Genomic DNA, 17733 nt, shown 5'->3' on the forward strand with positions numbered 1-17733 from the left:
TAGATAGAGTGTTGGCCTGTGGACTCAAGGGTCCCAGGTTCGATTCCGGTCAAGAGCATGTACGTTGGTTGCGGGCACCAGTGGGGAGTGTGCAGGAGCCATCTGATCGATGTTTCTCTCTCATCGATGTTTCTAGCTCTCTATCCCTCTCCCTTCCTCTCTGTAAAAAAACCAATAAAATATATATATTTTTAAAAAAGCTGTGGTACATTGACACAATGGAATACTATGCAACTGTAAAAAAGAAGGATCTCTTACCCTTTGAGACAACGTGGAGGGATCTGGAGAGTATTATGCTAAGCGAAATAAGCCCGTCAGAGAAAGACAAATATCACATGATCTCATTTATGTGTGGAATCTAATGAACAAAATAAACTGGCAAACAAAACAGATCCAGATACATGGAAGCATGCAACAGACTGACGATTCTCAGAGGGGGCAGGAAGAGATTAACCAAAGAATTTATATGCATATATGCATAACCCATGGACACAGACAACAGTGCAGTGAAGGTCTGAGGAGGAGGTGAAAGTGGGGAGGAAGGGGTCAAGTATTATTACATTGTTGTGATACTTTCAACCATAAATATAAATTTTAAAAATAAATAAAATATACAATAACATACCTATTATTATTGCCATTTTACAGTTGAGGAAAGTGAGGCAAAGAGGGATTAAGAAACTTGTGCAAGGTTACCCAGATAGAAATTGGTAGTCCTTGGATTTGAACTGAGGTATCAGATCCTTTGCTCTAGTCATCATATTACACTGACTTTCATTGTTAGGCGGTTCCAATGAGATAACAAATGCCAGGATTCTGGCACAGGGCCTGGCATGTGGTAGGTACTCAATAAATGCTGGAGACAAAATTGAACTGAAAGGTTTCTACATCCAGGGAGAGGGGGAAAATTACTCAAAGACTTTACTGATCATGGTGTCTCATGCTTTTTATTTGATAAGACTCAACATTTTTAAGATCTCTAATGAGAATGGCATGTAAAAATTCAGGGGGAAAAATCAGAATGGTGTTCCACTCAAACCTTGGTGGGTTCAAAGCCTGTCAATCTACTTCAGTGGGGGTGATTGTGGGTTTTAGCTTCAGAACATTCATAGGGTGCAGAGATATTGGAGAAGGAGGAAGGGAGCAAGATAGTTGATTTGGTTCCAATCTTTCCACTCCACTGCCCCCAGGTTCTGAATCTCTCTCTGTCACTCTACATTGTTATCACCTTAAATGAACAACGGGGGGAGATTCCATCTGAGAAGGAATCAGAGGATGAAATCCCTTGGTGTTATTTTCCAATGAAGGTGCCACATGGAATGGAGATTCCTTCCTCCCTCCAAATTCTTTCAACTCAGGCCATTAATCTCATCCACCCTCCTTTGAGTTCCATAAAAAAACTTTGGTAGACCAGAAAGCCCCGCTTTTGAGCCTGGCTCTTCCCACAGAGTCAGTTCCCCACCTGAATTGCATCAATGGGGAACCCGATGGGTCATGTTTCCTCCAACATGGATGAACCCTGAAAATATTATGCTAAGTGAAATCTTCAGTCTTTGTCCCCTTTCACTCAGCTTCCCAGCTTTTGGTGGCTTAGAAGTCAAGAAGACAACAGGAATAAAAAAAACACACAACAATTCTGTGGATTGAACCCAAACCCCAAATATCAGGATTAACCCAAATCTCAGGTGAAATAAAAAAAGGCCATTCCAATTGGGTTATAGGACACAAACGATAGCCAGAGTCACCACCAAATAAGACTAGGAGGCTTTCCGGAAATGGACCACTTTCTGAAATGCTTGCCGGAACTCTTCATTAAACACAGTATAGATGATGGGATTGATGAGCGAGTTTAAATAGCCCAGCCAGGTGAAAAAGTCGAAAAGGGCTGGGTGGATCCAGCAGGAGTCCCGGCAGATGGGGAGGACAAGAGATGCCACAAAGAAGGGCAGCCAGCAGATGATAAAGGCCCCCAGGATGATCCCCAGGGTTTTGGTGGCCTTCCTTTCCCGAGCCGCGGAAATCCTCTTGCGCTCCAGCACGCTGTCGGCAAGCTTGATTTTGACCTGGTTGAAAAAGAGAGCAGAGCCGGCCAAATGAGAGTGCGCTTCGTGAAGGCTGGGGTTGAGAGAGCAGAGGGAGGACCCCGCAGAGCCTGTGATGAGCTGGGCTGTGGTGAAGCGCTTCCCGTAGAGGGATGGTGGGTTCAGGATGCGGTTCCGGGCAGCCAGGTAGATCCGGCCGTAGAGGATGATGAGCAACACAGACGGGATGTAGAAGGCCCCACACGTGGAGTAGATGGTGTAGGAGATCTGGGAAGTGTTCACCTGGCAGTCCAACATCTCCCCCTGAGCTTTGGCCTGCCGCCAGAAGAGAGGTGGGATGGAGATGCAGATGGAGATGACCCAGACGATGGCGATCATGGCCGCCGCATGGCCTGCGGTCCGGCGTTTACTGTACTCCAGGGCGTCCGTGATGGCCCAGTACCTGTCCAGAGCAATGACACAGAGATGCAGGATGGAGGCCGTGCAGCACGTGATGTCAGAAGACAGCCAGATGTCACACAGGGTTTGGCCGAAGGTCCAGGTGTGGGTGATGGTATAGGCGATGCTGATGGGCATGACCAAGATGGAGACTAAGAGGTCAGTCGTGGCCAGCGAGCCAATGAGATAGTTGGCGGGGGTGTGGAGCTTCCTGGTGAGGAAGATGGTGGTGAGCACAAAGGCGTTGGAAAGGACTGTGGCCAGCGTGATGATGGCAAGAACCACAGCAAGAGAAATCTGGACGGCCTGCAGGGTCGCCGGGTCCCAGGCTGCTGGAGTGTCCGTAGCATTCAGAGACCCGTTGGAGGCCTCCTGCAGAAGGCCTTCCACCGACTGGTTTGTCGGGGACATTCTAGGTGGCTCTCCATAGACTCCGACACACACAGCTGCCGCTTTCACAGTTGTCTCGCCCACAGAACAAAGTCATCCTGTTTCATACTGGTGGGGCCATGCATCAGAACAGACCACAGTGAAGAGACCTCAAGGCCGGACTATTTAAAGAACACTGAGGTGGCCACCAGCTGGTAGTTAAAGGTCTGTCCTAAACCAGATGAATGCCGGGATGTCTCGCTGTTCTGGAACGCTGCCCCACACATGGCCAGGCCCACCGGACACATGCTGGCTTTGTTAGACAGGGGTCAGGGTATCACACCAGTGTGGGCAGTGCCCTGAGATTCTTGCCTTTGGCGTTGTGGCTCCTTCCGAGGTTTGTGAGATAAACATGTTTGATGGGGACTTCAGAATCCCTTCCCCATCCTATTCTGAGACCGTAGGGGATTTCAGGTTGCCCCTGGGGAGCTTTTAAAACTAGAGACACCAAGAAATAGCAGCTGATTCAGAGGAAGTCCAGACGGCAGCTCCCAGTTTTCCCAGGTTCGTCTGGACGCATCATGAGGTACTTGACGTTGGTTCCTGTCCCACTGATGGTTGTGAGCCTGAACAGACAAAACATTCCAGTTACCAAGACTCGAAGAATGCATGAGCTGGGAGAAGGCAAAACAAACGGATCCCTGGGAGTTCATGGAGAAGGGCACATGTTCTGAGTTCTGGGGTTTTAAAAAGAAGAAAAATAGAGAATTAGGTTCTAGAAGAACAAGTGAGACACTTGCGATTAACTAGAGGAGTAAAAGGATACTGCTTAGCGCCGCCCCGGTGCAGCGAAACTGGCATTCTCCAAAGTGTCCTGAGCATCGGGCAGGGCCATGCGCCCCGCCCCCACAATTCCCAGAGCGAGAAAGTATCATCGCTGTTGGGAGCATCACAGGCTTGTTACAAGGACACATAAGCAGCTCTGTAAATCGTGAATCAGAAATCCTTCTATTTATTCAGTGGAAACTAAACAAAACAACCCTGTGCACAGAAAAGCAGGGAAAAGAAAAGAGGGGGGAAAAAAAAAAGAAAAAAAAAAAAAGGCCAGGCCAGGAAAGATACCAAATTGTTAGGATGTGTTTCTCTAGAAATTGGGAAGGGGGGGGGGGGGTGACTTTTCTTCTATTCTATGAAATTTCCAAATTTCCTGGAGTGAGCATGCTTGACTCTTAAACCCCTTCCCCCCAAAGGCAAAAGCAAAACACCATTTTGTTAGCAAAGAAATGAAAACCCTGAACATTTTTCATGGTGAAAAATTTTTTAAATATATTTTATTCATTTTCTACAGAGAGGAAGGGAGAGGGATAGAGGGTTAGAAACACTGATGAGAGAGGAACATCGATCAGCCGCCTCCTGCACACCTCCTACTGGGGATGTGCCCACAACCAAGGTAAATGCCCTCGACCAGAATCGAACCCGGGACCTTTCAGTCCGCAGGCTGATGCTCTATCCACTGAGCCAAACCGGTCGGGACGGGTGTTTCATCTTTTAAAAATATCTGCTGAGCCCTGGCCATGTAGCTCAGTTAGTTGGAGCTTCGTCTCGATTTGCCAAGTTGTGGGTTCGATCCCCAGTCAGGGCACATACAAGAATCAACCAAAGAATGCAAAGCTAAGTGGAACAATGAATTGATGTGTCTCCCCCTCTCTCCCTTCCTCTCTCTCTCTAAAATCAATCAATTAGCCGTGGCCGGTTTGGCTCAGTGGACGGAGCGTCGGCCTGCGGACTGGGGGGTCCCGGGTTCGGTTCTGGTCGGGGGCATGTGCCTTGGTTGCGGGCACGTCCCCAGTGGGGGGTGTGCAGGAGGCAGCTGGTCGATGTTTCTCTCTCATCGATGTTTCTGACTCTCTACCCCTCTCTCTTCCTCTCTGTGAGAAGGTCAATAAAATATATTTAAAATAAATAAATAAATAAATAAAAATAAAATCAATCAATTAAAAAAATATATCTGCTTAGAGGAGCGAAAACAGTCTCAATTTAAGAAAACCAATCTTGAGTTTCAGCTCAAATAAACTCTTACAAAATTCTCTCTAAAAAAACAAAAACACAAAAAACAATCTTAAGCCACCTGCTCCAAAATATTCCCACCGTTTGAAGAATATTATTAGAATCTCTTTCATGGGGCTCTTGGTATGTTCCAGGCACAGAGTTGGCCCTGGAGCTGTCACCTGATCTGTGATGCGGGAACATGGCCCCCTACTGACAAAGAGCCAGCCAGTGCTCAGAGAGGTGATGTCACCTGCCCAAGGTCACCCAGGTGGGAGTGGAAATTTCCATTCTTCTCCACACTGTCTCAATTCAGGAAGAAAGGCCTAAGGCACATGTGCTTCCAGGAGTGAAGTTGGGTTGGGATCTCGGGTAGTAGGTGAAAATAGGATCCCTCCTGCCCCACCCCAGAAGTTTCTGTAAAGATTCCTCCCACTTTGGTTCACATGGAAAATGCGAAATTGGGTTGGACTGTTTGGAATTTTCTTCCTTCCAGACAGTCTGGGCGAGAGGCGCCGTCATTTTTCACGGAAGGCTGGTGTGCTTGCCCCACAAGCCCATGCCTCGGTCACTCCTTGGGTTCCAGGCATTCCAATGACCTCATTCCAGGGAAAGGCGTGGACTCCGAAAGTCCCGAGAGGCTGGTGGGTGACATCCTGGGAAGAAGGACGGGATGGATGGGCTCGGTCAGAAATGCTGGCTGCAGCTCTGCAAGAAGCCTCACCATTCTGCGTCCCCCTCCCCGGCCCCTCCTGCCTGCTGTCCTTCCCCATCCTGAACACAGTTGGGGGAACTTCCCATAATCCAGCTACCATTGGAGATACAGACTGTAGCGCTACAGTCAATGATCTCTCTCCCATCACACCTCAGGTAATAAAATAGAAAGTACAGCCCTAACTGGTTTGGCTCAGTGGATAGAGCATCGGCCTGCGGACTGAAGGGTCCCAGGTTCGATTCTGGTCAAGGGCATGTACCTTGGTTGCGGGCACATCCCCAGTGGGGGGCGTGCAAGAGGCAGCTGATTGATGTTTCTCTCTCATCGATGTTTCTAACTCTCTATCCCTCTCCCTTCCTCTCTGTAAAAAATCAATAAAATATATTTTTTTAAAAAAAGAAAGAAAGTACAAATTAAAACAACAATGAGACCATTCTCACCCAACAGATGGGTAAACATTTCCAATCTGATCATGTCATGTCATTCATGAGGGTGTAGGGCAACAGGAGTTGTCAGCTACCACTAGGAGAGTCTAAACTGGAGGAGCCTCGTTAGCAAACAATTTGGCATTACCTCATAAAGCAAACTGTGTGGTGACTACCTCACGGCCCAGTAATTTCACTCCCAGGTATGCATGACAGACACTCTTGGAGGTGTTCCCCAGCTGACAGCAGCCGGAACGGCCACGGTAGCACTGGCTGTAATAGACAACAAGAAGCCACCCCAACATCCATCAACAGCGTGATGGGATGGGGCATATTCCCACGATGAGGTGCTGCAGAGGAGCAAAACTGGTAGACCAAAGCGGCACGCATTCTCACCAACATAACGCTGAGGGCCAAAGTCAAAAACATGCAAGAAACAAACGGTTTAGAGGTATAAATATGTGGCAACACATGAGGAAAAGCAAGCAAACATTAAATATAAAATTATACCTGGAGAGGAAAGGATGCAGGAATATAACTGTGGAGGAGTTTGAAAGGTATCAATGATGTTCTATTTTTTTGTTGTTGTTTAATATCTTTTTATTGATTTCAGGGAGGAGGGGAAAGGAAGAGATAGAATCATCAATGATGAGAGAGAATCATTGATTGGCTGCCTCCTGCATTCCCCCTTCTGGGGATTGAGCCGGCAACCCAGACATGTGTCCGTGACAGGAATCAGACCTGGTTCATAGGTCGACACTCAGCCACTGAGCCACGCCAGCTGGACAATGATGTTCTATTTTTTAAGGTGATGGAGGGTACATGGGTGTTTATTTTTCTTCTTTAATCTGTATGTGTGTTATATGTATATATACTTTTGGAGGGGATGATATATTCACTGTTTTTCTTCAACAATTCTGTACATTATATATATAGTAGAGGCCCGATGCACAAAATCCATGCAAGAGTAGGCCTTCGCAGTCCTGGCTGCCTCGGCCCTCGCAGCCCCGGCTTCATCCGTAAGGTTGTCCAGATGGTTGTTCTGCTGTTCGGCCATTCAGTTGATTTGCATATTATGCTTTTAATATATATGTATATATATATATATCCACACTACTAGCAATAACATTGCTATATTTTGACATATTAATACCTATTGATATATTTGAGTCCCAAAGATGTGGGTTCTGGTCCCAGCTCTGCCACTGACCAGCAGGTAGCCGAGGGCAAGTCACAATTCCTCTTTGACCATCAGTTCTTCCGAGGTAAAATGGGAACATAAGCTGTGCTGTCCCAAAGGGGTGCTGAATAGTCCAGAAGATCATGAATATGATATGCTGTAGAGTCCTGAACAAATGTTACCATGGTAACAAAGATGGAGGGCAATAGTGAGAAGCATGTGTTTTACGTCAGGCAGGCTCAGGCCCCAATCTCTGTTCCACTTTCTCTCTGTGGCCATTGGGCAAGTCACTTGAGCTTTCTGGGCCTGCACAGCCTGGGGATGGAGATGAGAAACCAGACCTCACAGGAGTTGGGGAAGAAACTGATAAGATCATGGATCCAGATGCCCAACAGAGTAAATGATGACTTCTCCGGTTTCTCTGTGATGTGTTCAACCATATTCAGGTCTCCAACAAGGTCTCTTCCCTTACAGAAACAAGGCGACACTGTCCATTTCAGTGATGAAGTCTGCTTTTCTCAGAACTACCTGTCCGCCAGGCCTGGGAGCTTCTCCCCTGCCCACCACACTCCGGAAGCCATCAGCACAGCTGGACTTCCCTCAGCTTCTCCCCAGCCCAGCAGCCTCTCCCCTGGCGTCCAGATCACAGGACCCCAGCACACCATGCATCCCCAGCTCCAGCACCACTGCAGAGGGATGCAGGGGGGAAAAGCAGGCACACAGACCTGAGTCCCATCCCAAATGGTTCCACAGGCCACCCCTGACCACAGCTGACTGGACCAGGATGGATATGTGACCCGATATGAACCAGGCAGATTCTCTCGGGGATGTAGAATGGAAATGCTGGGCAGACAGATGATGGAAAGCTAAGGATCCTGAGGCTGGAGTCGGGCCACAGCCATGACCAAATCCAGGGCAAGTTTTGGGAGAGCAGAAAAGCCATAAATAAACAAAGAAGACAGATCAGCAGAAAGAGGCGGAGAACGGAGCAGAGAAAGGAGCGGGGATGGTGGGGTGGGGAGGGACCCCCTGCCCCAGGAGAGGAGGAGGAAGGAGCCTTCAGCCCCAGAAACGATCCTCCCAACCCTCAGAGGTCCATCTGTGACCCCTGTGACCAGGAAGCCTCAGCGGTACCAACGCGTACTTTTCCTAGTTGAGCCAGTTCAAGTGGACACAACAGGCCCTGAGAAACAGCAATAAGACAGGATTCTCAGTTCCTTCCCACCAAGCAGGCCCTACTATGGGCGGAGGCGATGCATTCCACCTCCTGGCTACTCCTGCTGGTCTGTAAGCTGAGGTTAACAGCACCTTTCTCCCAGAACTGCCATGTGGATTCAGTGAAGGAGGGAAACCATGCCTCACCAGGCGGCCTCACAGCAGACCTTCCTTTGATCACTCTTACCTAAGGCGTCCCACCCAGGGAGACCGGCGCCTTCCCTTTCCAAAGGATCTCGATTTTAACTGAGTCATAAAACTTTGCCAGAAACAAAGAGGATGGATGGGTTTAATGTATCCTCAGAAGCCAGCCTCCTTTTGGAGGAAAAAACCCAAGGTTCTGTGATAAAGATTTGTTGCCGTAGAATAATCCGCACTGAGGAATTGTGCATCTGTCTGTTCTTTGGAAGCTGTGTGGTACGGATGAGCAAGCCCTGCGCAGGGAAACGAATCTGCAGAGTTCTCCCGCTTGTGCAAAGTGCATCCACAGCTGTTATTTCATCTTTCTGTCTCCTGGAACCTCCCACAGCCTCGTTTTCTCCTCAGTAAAACCAGGGCAGCGCGTCTATCTGCCGGGGGTGTAAGAGGGTGAAATAAAAAATAATAGATGTGGGAAAAGCTCTGAAAATGTTAAATGGGTGTGTGTTGTGCGTGTGTCTATCCATATCTATCCATCTGTGGATCTATATTTGAGTGCAAGTTTTGATCTCTAATCATTATCCTTTTTTTAATTAAAGATTTTTAAATTGGTTTTAGGGAGGGAGGAACGGAGAGGGAGAGAGAGAGAGAGAGAAACATTGAAGCAAGAGCAAAGGACCGAAACCCGGGCATGTGCCCTGACTGGTAATCGACCCGGTGACCTTTCAGTGCACAGGACGCCGCCCAACCAACTGAGCCACACCCGCCAGGGCTCTAACCAGTATCTTGGGCAAGTCCATCTTTCACCTTTGTTTCTCTAATTATAAAATCTGGAAAATGTAGAAAATTAAAAGGAGCCAAACCTCTGAACCCAAACCTCCACTCTCAGCTCTAAAACAAACAAAAACATGTATGTCCACCAAAAGACTTGTGCAAGAATTGCTGGCAACAGCACTATTTAACAACCCCAACCTGAAAACCGCCCAGGCAGACATTAGCAGGAGAATGGATAAATCCACCGTGGCTTATTCATACAGAACACTTCACTATACGCCACTGTATATCACTGGGGATGGAGCCAGCTCCCCGCTACACACAGCCACAGAAAGGAAATCGCAGACATAAAGTTGAGCAGAAGCAGCCATTATGCACCATATGTGATTCAAACTTCATCAAGTTCAAGGACAGGCAACACCGACCTACGCCGACAGAAGTCATGCCAGCGTCACGCCCTTGCGGGAGGGAGTGCAGTGACTGGGAGGAAGCATGAGGGGGCTTGTGGGCACAAGTCATGTTCTGTTTCTTGAGCTGGGTGTGTTCTCTGTGTGAAAATGCGTCAGGTTACACACTTGTTTTGGGGGTACTTTTGTTTCTGTAAAAAGTTTCCCTAAAAAAGTAATGGTTACGTGCCTAACGACCTTCGGCGTCCGTTTTGCTGGTCAAAAGGAGCTTGTCACTTAACCTTGTTGAGCTTAGTTTCCTCGTGTGGAAAAAGGGGACAGTGACAGCACCAACCTCAAACTGCTATTATGTTTGCGTGAGCTTAAGAGCAAACACCGGCCATGGAGTAACTGCTCCATTAATTCTAGTTAGTTACAATGAACAGCCCCTCCCTGGCAAACATGATCTAGAAGGAACTTTTCTTTTTTTTAAAAAATATATTTTATTGATTTTTTACAGGGAGGAAGGGAGAGGGATAGAGAGTTAGAAACATCATGAAAGAGAAACACCGATCAGCTGCCTCCTGCACACCTCCTACTGGGGATGTGCCCGAAACCAAGGTACATGCCCTTGGCCGGAATCGAACCTGGGACCCTTGAGTCCACAGGCCGACGCTCTATCCACTGAGCCAAACCGGTTAGGGCTAGAAGAAACTTTTCAAATGAGGTCATCCAATCAGCTGAGATTGCCGCTGCCCAGAGAGGTGGGTGACTTGCACAAGGCCGCAGAGCAAAGCTTGGGCGTCCCTCCCAGCTCAGCTCAGTGATTCTACCACCCAGGCCGCCCTCTGCGTTCAGCATGGACTAGCCCTGGCCGAGAGAATGAGGCTGGTGAGGAAGTGGGCAAAGGGGTTTTAAACGCTCACCATCTGCCCCTAATACCTACTACTCCTTGAGGCAGAGTTAGTCCCCATTTTAAAGATGAAAACCAAAAAACAAAAAACTGAGGCCCAGAGAGGTAAAACGACTAGCCCAAGGCCACAAAGGTGGCATAACTAGGATGAGAGCCAGAGCTAAGAAATTCTAGAACAGCCACTCCTGCCCATCTGTGGCCATTGAAGACTTGAAATGTGGCCACTGGGATGTGCTGTAAGTGTAAAAACCACTGGGTTTCAAAGGCTGAGTTCAAAAAAGAATGAAAAGTATCTCATTAATCATTTTTTTATATATTTTTATTGATTTTTTACAGAGAGGAAGGGAGAGAGATAGTTAGAAACATCGATGAGAGAGAAACATCGATCAGCTGCCTCCTGCACACCTCCCACTGGGGATGTGCCCGAAACCCAGGTACATGCCCTTGACCGGAATCGAACCTGGGACCTTTCAGTCCGCAGGCTGACGCTCTATCCACTGAGCCAAACCGGTTTCGGCTCATTAATCATTTTTTATATGTTACATGTTAATGATTGGGATATGTTGAGTAAATAAAATATATAATTGAAATTAATTTCACTTTTTTTAACTTGGCTATCTCTACATTTTCTAAATTTAAAATTGTATCTGTGGCTTCCATTATAGTTCTCTTGGGTATCCCTGCTCTAGAACCTGTGGTTCTCAACAGGGTGACATCGCCCTCTAGGGGTCATTCTGAGACTGTTCTCAGAGAAATCAACGCAATCCAGGTAAAGGGCTGAGACAGTACAGGTAGGCAGCTGGAAGAGCAGTAATTGTAAAGTAATGGCCAACATTATTAAGAGCTTACTATGAACCAGAACTGTTCCAAGAGCTCCTCCTGTATCAACTCATTTAAGTCTGACCATGACCCTCTGAAGCCTTATTATTATTCTTCCCACCTCCCGGGGGGGGGGGGGGGGGAGAGGCGGGGGGGGGGGGGGCCAAGGCCCAGAGAAAGGACTTGCCTACATCCCCAAGCTAGGCCCGGAACCTGGGCTTACTCGACTCCATGCTCCACCGCTCATACAGTGCTGAGTAAAGTCAGTTCCACTCCCTTCCTCATTCTACAGATATTTACCCCACGCACGCCTGGACACATTCAAAAAGCCTTTGCCGGTACCGGTACCTGCTGTATGCCAGGCTTCATCACTTCCTTTGAAAGGGTCTCTCTCTGCTGATGGGAGGGTGCACAGACATCTTCACTCAGCACTCAGCACAGCCCCAGCAGAAGGCGGGAAGGTGGTTCCTGAGTGCTCCTCACACTGGACAGGCACACGCATTCCCGGGGGACCTTATGGGAGATGCAGGTTCTGATTCTGAGGGTCTGGAGCAGGACCTGCGATTCTGCATTTCTAGCAAGCTCCCATGGGCCACAGGGAGTTAGCTGTGCGAGGGATAATAGTAGGGTCAACCCTAGGGTTCAGAAGGATGTCAGAGTGTCAGGACTCCTCACCTAGCCCGACTCCTTCATGGACAGAAGAAACAGAGAGGGTAAGACACTTGCCCAGGGTCACACAGTGAGTTACAGGCAGAGCCCAAGTCTTCAGATTCCCATCAGCCACTCCTACTGCCTCCAGTTTGCAGCAGGAACTGGAGATGAACGACAGAAGTATCCAGAGGCTCCCACATCTGTTTCACATTATGTGCTTTTTGGCATTTTCAACCCCTTGCCCCCTCCACCCCACCCCCTACCCCCCCACCCCCAACACACACATCTCCCATTTGAGTTTCCACAGTAAGGGAGTAATTCTGAGAGCAGATTCTCAGGGCAGACCACACTCTGCAAGAACCCTTAAGGGCTGTATCCTCTGGCCCTGGAGCGCCTGCCCCTCCCCGACAGATGCTGCTGTCTGAGTTCCCAGAGGGCACTTTAGCTGGGGAGCTAAACCACTTCCAGGACAGAGGAGAGGCTGTTTTCTGCAGACCGAATAAACAAGGTACTAACAATAGGAACTCATTTCCTAGAAATTAAACACCGAATTTGTTAGTGTTTATAGGATCCCATCCCGCTACTCACCATCTGCTTTCCCTGCTGGGAGGCACCACCCAGCCATGAATAGGCGCCCAGGTTTTGGAGTCAGGTAGCCTGAATTTGCTTCCCAGCTCTGCCAATCACTAACTCTGTGACCTTGGGCAAATTCCTCGACCTCTTGGAGCCTCAACCATCTCAACAGCTTTTTCCTCATCCACTCAGTAACTATGTGCTTAAAGCCACATGTTGGCATGAGCCACACAGATGTGGGCCCTGCTTCTAGAAAAACTTGCGGTGGCCCCGGGGAAGCTCGCCTGGAACCTGGGGCCACAGGCGTGATTGATTGACATGAGAGTGAGAAGAGGGCCTTGGGAAAGGAGACAGGTACCCTGCGGCAACCCCGAGATTCTCCTCTGAAGGTGGCTTTGCGTCTGGGCACCGGCAGACAAATCGAATCCGCAAGAGAAGAGAAACTGTGGCCAAAGACACCTACTCCACAGGACGGGAGCTTGGAGAACCCTTCGCTCCATGCACCCCAACCCCTATTTCTTCATTTCCTATTGCTCACTGATCCAGAGACTGCACAGCCCAGCACTTCCCTCTCTTCTGTTCACGTGCACTCAGCTAAACAGCCCACCTCCAGCCTGGCTGAGACTTCCTTCTGCGAACACACTATGTTTCTCTCACGCCTCTGAGCCTTTGCACAGGCCATTCCATCTATCTAGAATGCCTTTCCTCTGGTCTCCTCCAACCCTAGAGAGGTTCCTCTGGATCCTAGGAATGGTAGTGATCACTCCCTCCTCCCCACCCCACTGGTCTCCTTATCACGCATTAACACTGGACTCCCCTCAACTGGGCTCACTGGCTGACTGCCTGTCTTCCTGTTGGACCTGATTCCTGGAGGGATGGGGGACACGTGTGCTGTGTCATGAAGCCCAGTGCCCTCTGTGTAGGGTATCCTTCCTCCTACCCACCTGCCCAATTCCAATTTCAACCTCAGGATCGAATTCAAGTGTCTCCTCTTGGCTAAAATGTGTCTACTCTTTCCACCCAAATGGGGTCCCCTCCCCTCTGTCCAACAGGTGCCTTACGTTTATGACTGACATGCGTGTCTCTCAGTATCCTGCAGCCCAATGCCGTGGGGCTCTCTCCCTCAAGATGGTCCATTCTGGGAGCAGAGACTGGTTTGTTCACAGCTGTAGGTTTTGGGCTTAATACTTACCGTGGTTCAGGAAGGATTTACTCAAAAGTTGAATGAAAGAACACTGCGGTCTTACCTTTGACACCCTGTACCTCTGGCCCCAAATGTCCTTTGGTCATTCCTCCTGGATGTACCACAGGGGCCCCCACCTCAATCGAGCCACCATCTTCCTCATCCATCCCAGTCCTTCCTGTCTGCTCCTTGGCAGGCTTATCCACCCAGCCCCAACATCTAGAATCCTACCTCCCTCTCTCTCTCACTCAGCATGTAACCAATTACTTTTCTTTTATGAATGAGGAAGCTGAGGCCCAGAAAGGCAATGCAACCAGCTCAAGGTCACACAGCAAGTAAGTGGCCAAATCCAGGACCTTGCTCTCTGGACAGCCTGGACTCCCTCCTCTATAGCAGTAGTTCTCAACCTAATGCCGCGACCCTTTAATACAGTTCCTCATGTTGTGGTGACCCTCAACCATAAAATTATTTTTGTTGCTACTTCATAACTGTAATTTTGCTACTGTTATGAATTGTAATGTAAATATCTGATATGCGGGATGTATTTAGGCGACCCCTGTGAAAGGGTCGTTCGACCCCCCAAAGGGGTCTCGACCCACAGGTTGAGAACCGCTGCTCTATAGGTTCTGTCTCCTTTCCCTGCCTTCTCTACACACATTTGGGGCATCTGTGTCTTGGTTCAGGCTGACAGACTGCCCTCTGCCTGGGAGAGCAATCTGTCCCACTCTCTTTCATACATGTCTACTGAAATCTGCTCTCCGTTCTCTGAGGCCCTTCTCAAAAGCCACTTCCCCCAGGAAGCCTTCCCTGTCAACCAGATGCAAAATCTCCCTCCTTTAACCCTCCGGACTCCAGGTTTGTTTGTGCCTGTGGTGGAAGCTCCTTGAGGAGCTACCCCCTCCCCCTCCAGTGCCGGGAGCACTGTAGGCTGCAATCGATATAGAGCAACTCCCAAAAAACAAAAACACAAGATTAAAAAAAAAAAGATATAGAGCGACTCCTCTTCCAGGGCTCACGTGAGCCCTGGAGAAATAACAGCATTCTCTCCCTCCTGTCTGAAACTCTCCAGGGCTCCCATATCTGAATAAAATTTAAAAAATCACACCATGGTCCACAAGGTCCTATGTTAACTGAACCCCCACCCCCCAACCAGCCACCTCTCTGACCTCATTTCCTACCATCTGCTCCCCTTAAATATCACCTCTTAGGCGAAGCGTTGACCAGCCAACATAAAGTAGTTGTCATCCTCTGTTAGATCTTCCCTGCTTCAGGTTCATTTCAGCACTTCACCCTATCTGCCACCGGCCTGAGAGTTCTGGGCTGGAAACATACATCTATGAGGTCATGTGCAGAGAGGTAGTCACTGGAGCCAATGGGGTGGACGAGACCACCCAGGGAGAGTGTCTGCTAGGAGAGGAGAGGAGCTAAAGGCTATAGAAAGGAGGATGAACCTGCAAAAACAGAGACGCAGTAGGCAAAATAGACAGTATTGAGTTGCAGGAGCCAGGAGAGTGTTCCCAGAGGAAGGGAGTGGTCAGTGGTGTCAGGGCAGCTGCTAGAAAGGTAAAGACTGAACACTGTCTGCTGAGTTCAGCTTCCTGGAGGACAGAGGTGACCTGGGCAGACCCCCGCCCCGCTGGGGGCCTCGGACGGGAGCCATCTGTGCAATGAGAGGAACTTCTTAGATCCTGGGAACTCTCAGCTCTGAGATTCTGTATTTCAGCACAGATTCACATCCCAGTCGCCAAAAAGACCAGTCCTCCACCTGCAGCCTGGGAGACACGGGATGACCTGACTGGCACTCAGAGGAAGCACCCCTGCGTTCCTGGGCCTGCACTGGGCACTATGGGGAGGAGAGGAGGCCCTAGGCCCTACCAGTCAGGTCCAGCTGGTCAGCTCCCTCCCTCCTATGTGACCCTCTAGGTCAGGGGTCCTCAAACTACGGCCCGCGGGCCACATGCAAATACAAATATTGTATTTGTTCCCGTTTTGTTTTTTTACTTCAAAATAAGATATGTGAAGTGTGCATAGGAATTTGTTCATAGTTTTTTTTTTTAAACTATAGTCCGGCCCTCCAACGGTCTGAGGGACAGTGAACTGGCCCCTGTTTAAAAAGTTTGAGGACCCCTGCTCTAGGTCCTGGCTTCCTTGGATGCCTCCAGGACAAAGACCACTCCTTCCTCCCCACCAGCTGGACAGGATCAAAGGCTGGAGTAGGCCCAGCTGCCCAAGTGGCCTTGCTTGCTGCTGTCTGTAAAGGGCCCTCAATGTCCTTGGAAGGAAGGCTGAGACCCTGGCCGGTGGCTATGTAGCCCAGGGGAGAGTACAGACCCACATTGGGGGCCAAGTCCCAGGAAGAGGTTGAGAGGCTGCGCTGAACAATGACCTCATTTGATGTGCACAGCAAGCCTGTGAGGCGGACATTCTTATCCCCACTTCACATGGAAGGAAACCACGGCTCAGAGAGGTTAAGGGCTTTCCCAAGGTCACACAGCTAGTAAATAGCCAAGCCTGGTTTGTAATGCGGCCAAGTCTGATAGAAAGCCCATACTCTTTTTAAAAAAATATATTTTTATTGATTTCAGAGAAGAAGAAAGAGATAGAAACATCAATGGTGACAGACAATCATTGATCAGCTGCCTCCTGCACACCCCCCACTGGGGACTGAGCCCGCAAACCAGGCATGTGCCCTTGACCGGAATCGAACCCAGGACCCTGCGGCTAGTCCGCAGGCAATGCTCTAGCCATTGAGCCAAACCAGCTAGGCAGAGGGTCCCTACTCTTAATCCTTGCATCTCCCCAGAGCTGGGGGGCTTTAGCCTTATATTCTCTCACAAGTAGTGTGACCTGGGGAAAGATTTATTCCCACTCTCCACACCTGCAATAAAGCAGATTTCTTAGTGCCCTTCCAGTCCTGATGCTATGTGATTAGCTAGCATCTGTTCAGAACTTTACAGTTTATAAAAAGGCATCCATTAGGGCATCTCATATATCCCCCGAGTCTCGCAGGGTGGGAGAAGTATACCCTGCACTTGACAGATGTGCAAACTGAGGTTCGCAGAGATGCAGTGACCTGCCCAAGGTCACAAAACCAGCCCGGGCCCACCGGGCTGCTGGTCTGGAGCCCGGGTTCCATCCTGGACGCTCCTTCAACTCCCCTCCCGAAAGGGCGGCCCCGCGCCGCGCCGCACCCCGACCTGGCCGGCAGGGGGCAGCGCCCGCTCCCCTCGGCCGCAGAGGCCACGCAGGGGAGTCGCAGCCCCCGACCTGGGGGGCGCGCCTCCCGCCCCTACCAGACCTCGCGTCCACACCCGCATCCGAACGCGCGCCCGGGACCCCGCAGCTGCCTCCGGGCGCAGCCTGGGCCCACCCTCCATCCCGGGACCCTGGACGGCGCCCCGGACGCTCCCCTCGGACGGGGCAGGTCCTCCGGGGCCCTCTTCCCCGCGCGCCTCCCGCCCGAAGGCGCCGGGAGGTGGGACGTCCCGGGTGGCCGAGGCCCGAGCCCCGAGCCCCGAGCCCAGGCGCCCTCTCCCGCCCTGGCTCCGGCGGGGTGGCCGCGGCGGCCACACTGCGAGCCGCACGGGGCCCCGGCGCGCCCCTCCCCGGCGCACAGACTCCGAGCGCTTACCCGCTCCCGCCACGCAGGTGCCGGCCCCCGGCTCGCCCGCCCGAGTCCTGCTTCCACGCGCCGCGCCTAGTCTCACCGCCAGCCGCCGCAGCCACCGAGCCGAGCTCCCGGCGCCTCCCGCCCGCTGCCCCGGGCCCTTCCCGGCCCGCGCCCTCCGCGCTCCCTCCGCCCCTCCCAGCGCCCTGCGGCTCGGTCTCGCGCTCCCCTTCCCGCGCCCGCCGCGCCTCCCCGCTCC

At 50.4% G+C, this 17733-nt stretch overlaps 1 protein-coding gene across 3 annotated transcripts; it reads right to left on the reverse strand.

The window, feature by feature from the left end:
• Positions 1-381: 381 nt before the first annotated feature.
• Positions 382-17609, reverse strand: HTR1D (5-hydroxytryptamine receptor 1D). Of its 3 annotated transcripts, XM_036351318.1 has the most exons (3): positions 17499-17601; positions 6184-6308; positions 382-3475 (listed from the first exon to the last, which is right to left on the reverse strand). In XM_036351318.1, exon 3 carries the CDS (start codon positions 2889-2891, stop codon positions 1758-1760), a length of 1134 nt encoding a protein of 377 aa, XP_036207211.1. In that variant the 5' UTR covers positions 2892-3475; positions 6184-6308; positions 17499-17601; the 3' UTR covers positions 382-1757. The 3 variants fall into 3 exon arrangements, with proteins under 3 accessions (XP_036207211.1, XP_036207210.1, XP_036207209.1); XM_036351317.1 differs by lacking the exon at positions 6184-6308 and having other exon boundaries at positions 17499-17609; XM_036351316.1 differs by lacking the exon at positions 6184-6308 and having other exon boundaries at positions 382-3586; positions 17499-17593.
• Between the last annotated feature and the right edge of the window lie 124 nt (positions 17610-17733).

The sequence above is a fragment of the Myotis myotis genome, unplaced genomic scaffold (genome assembly GCF_014108235.1).
Source record: "Myotis myotis isolate mMyoMyo1 unplaced genomic scaffold, mMyoMyo1.p scaffold_m19_p_2, whole genome shotgun sequence".
In the NCBI taxonomy this organism is placed as follows: domain Eukaryota; kingdom Metazoa; phylum Chordata; class Mammalia; order Chiroptera; family Vespertilionidae; genus Myotis; species Myotis myotis.

Coding starts and splice junctions, on each gene's coding strand:
- HTR1D (XM_036351317.1), bottom strand. CDS start 2,891: ATGTCCCCGACAAACCAGTCGGTGGAAGGCCTTCTGCAGGAGGCCTCC.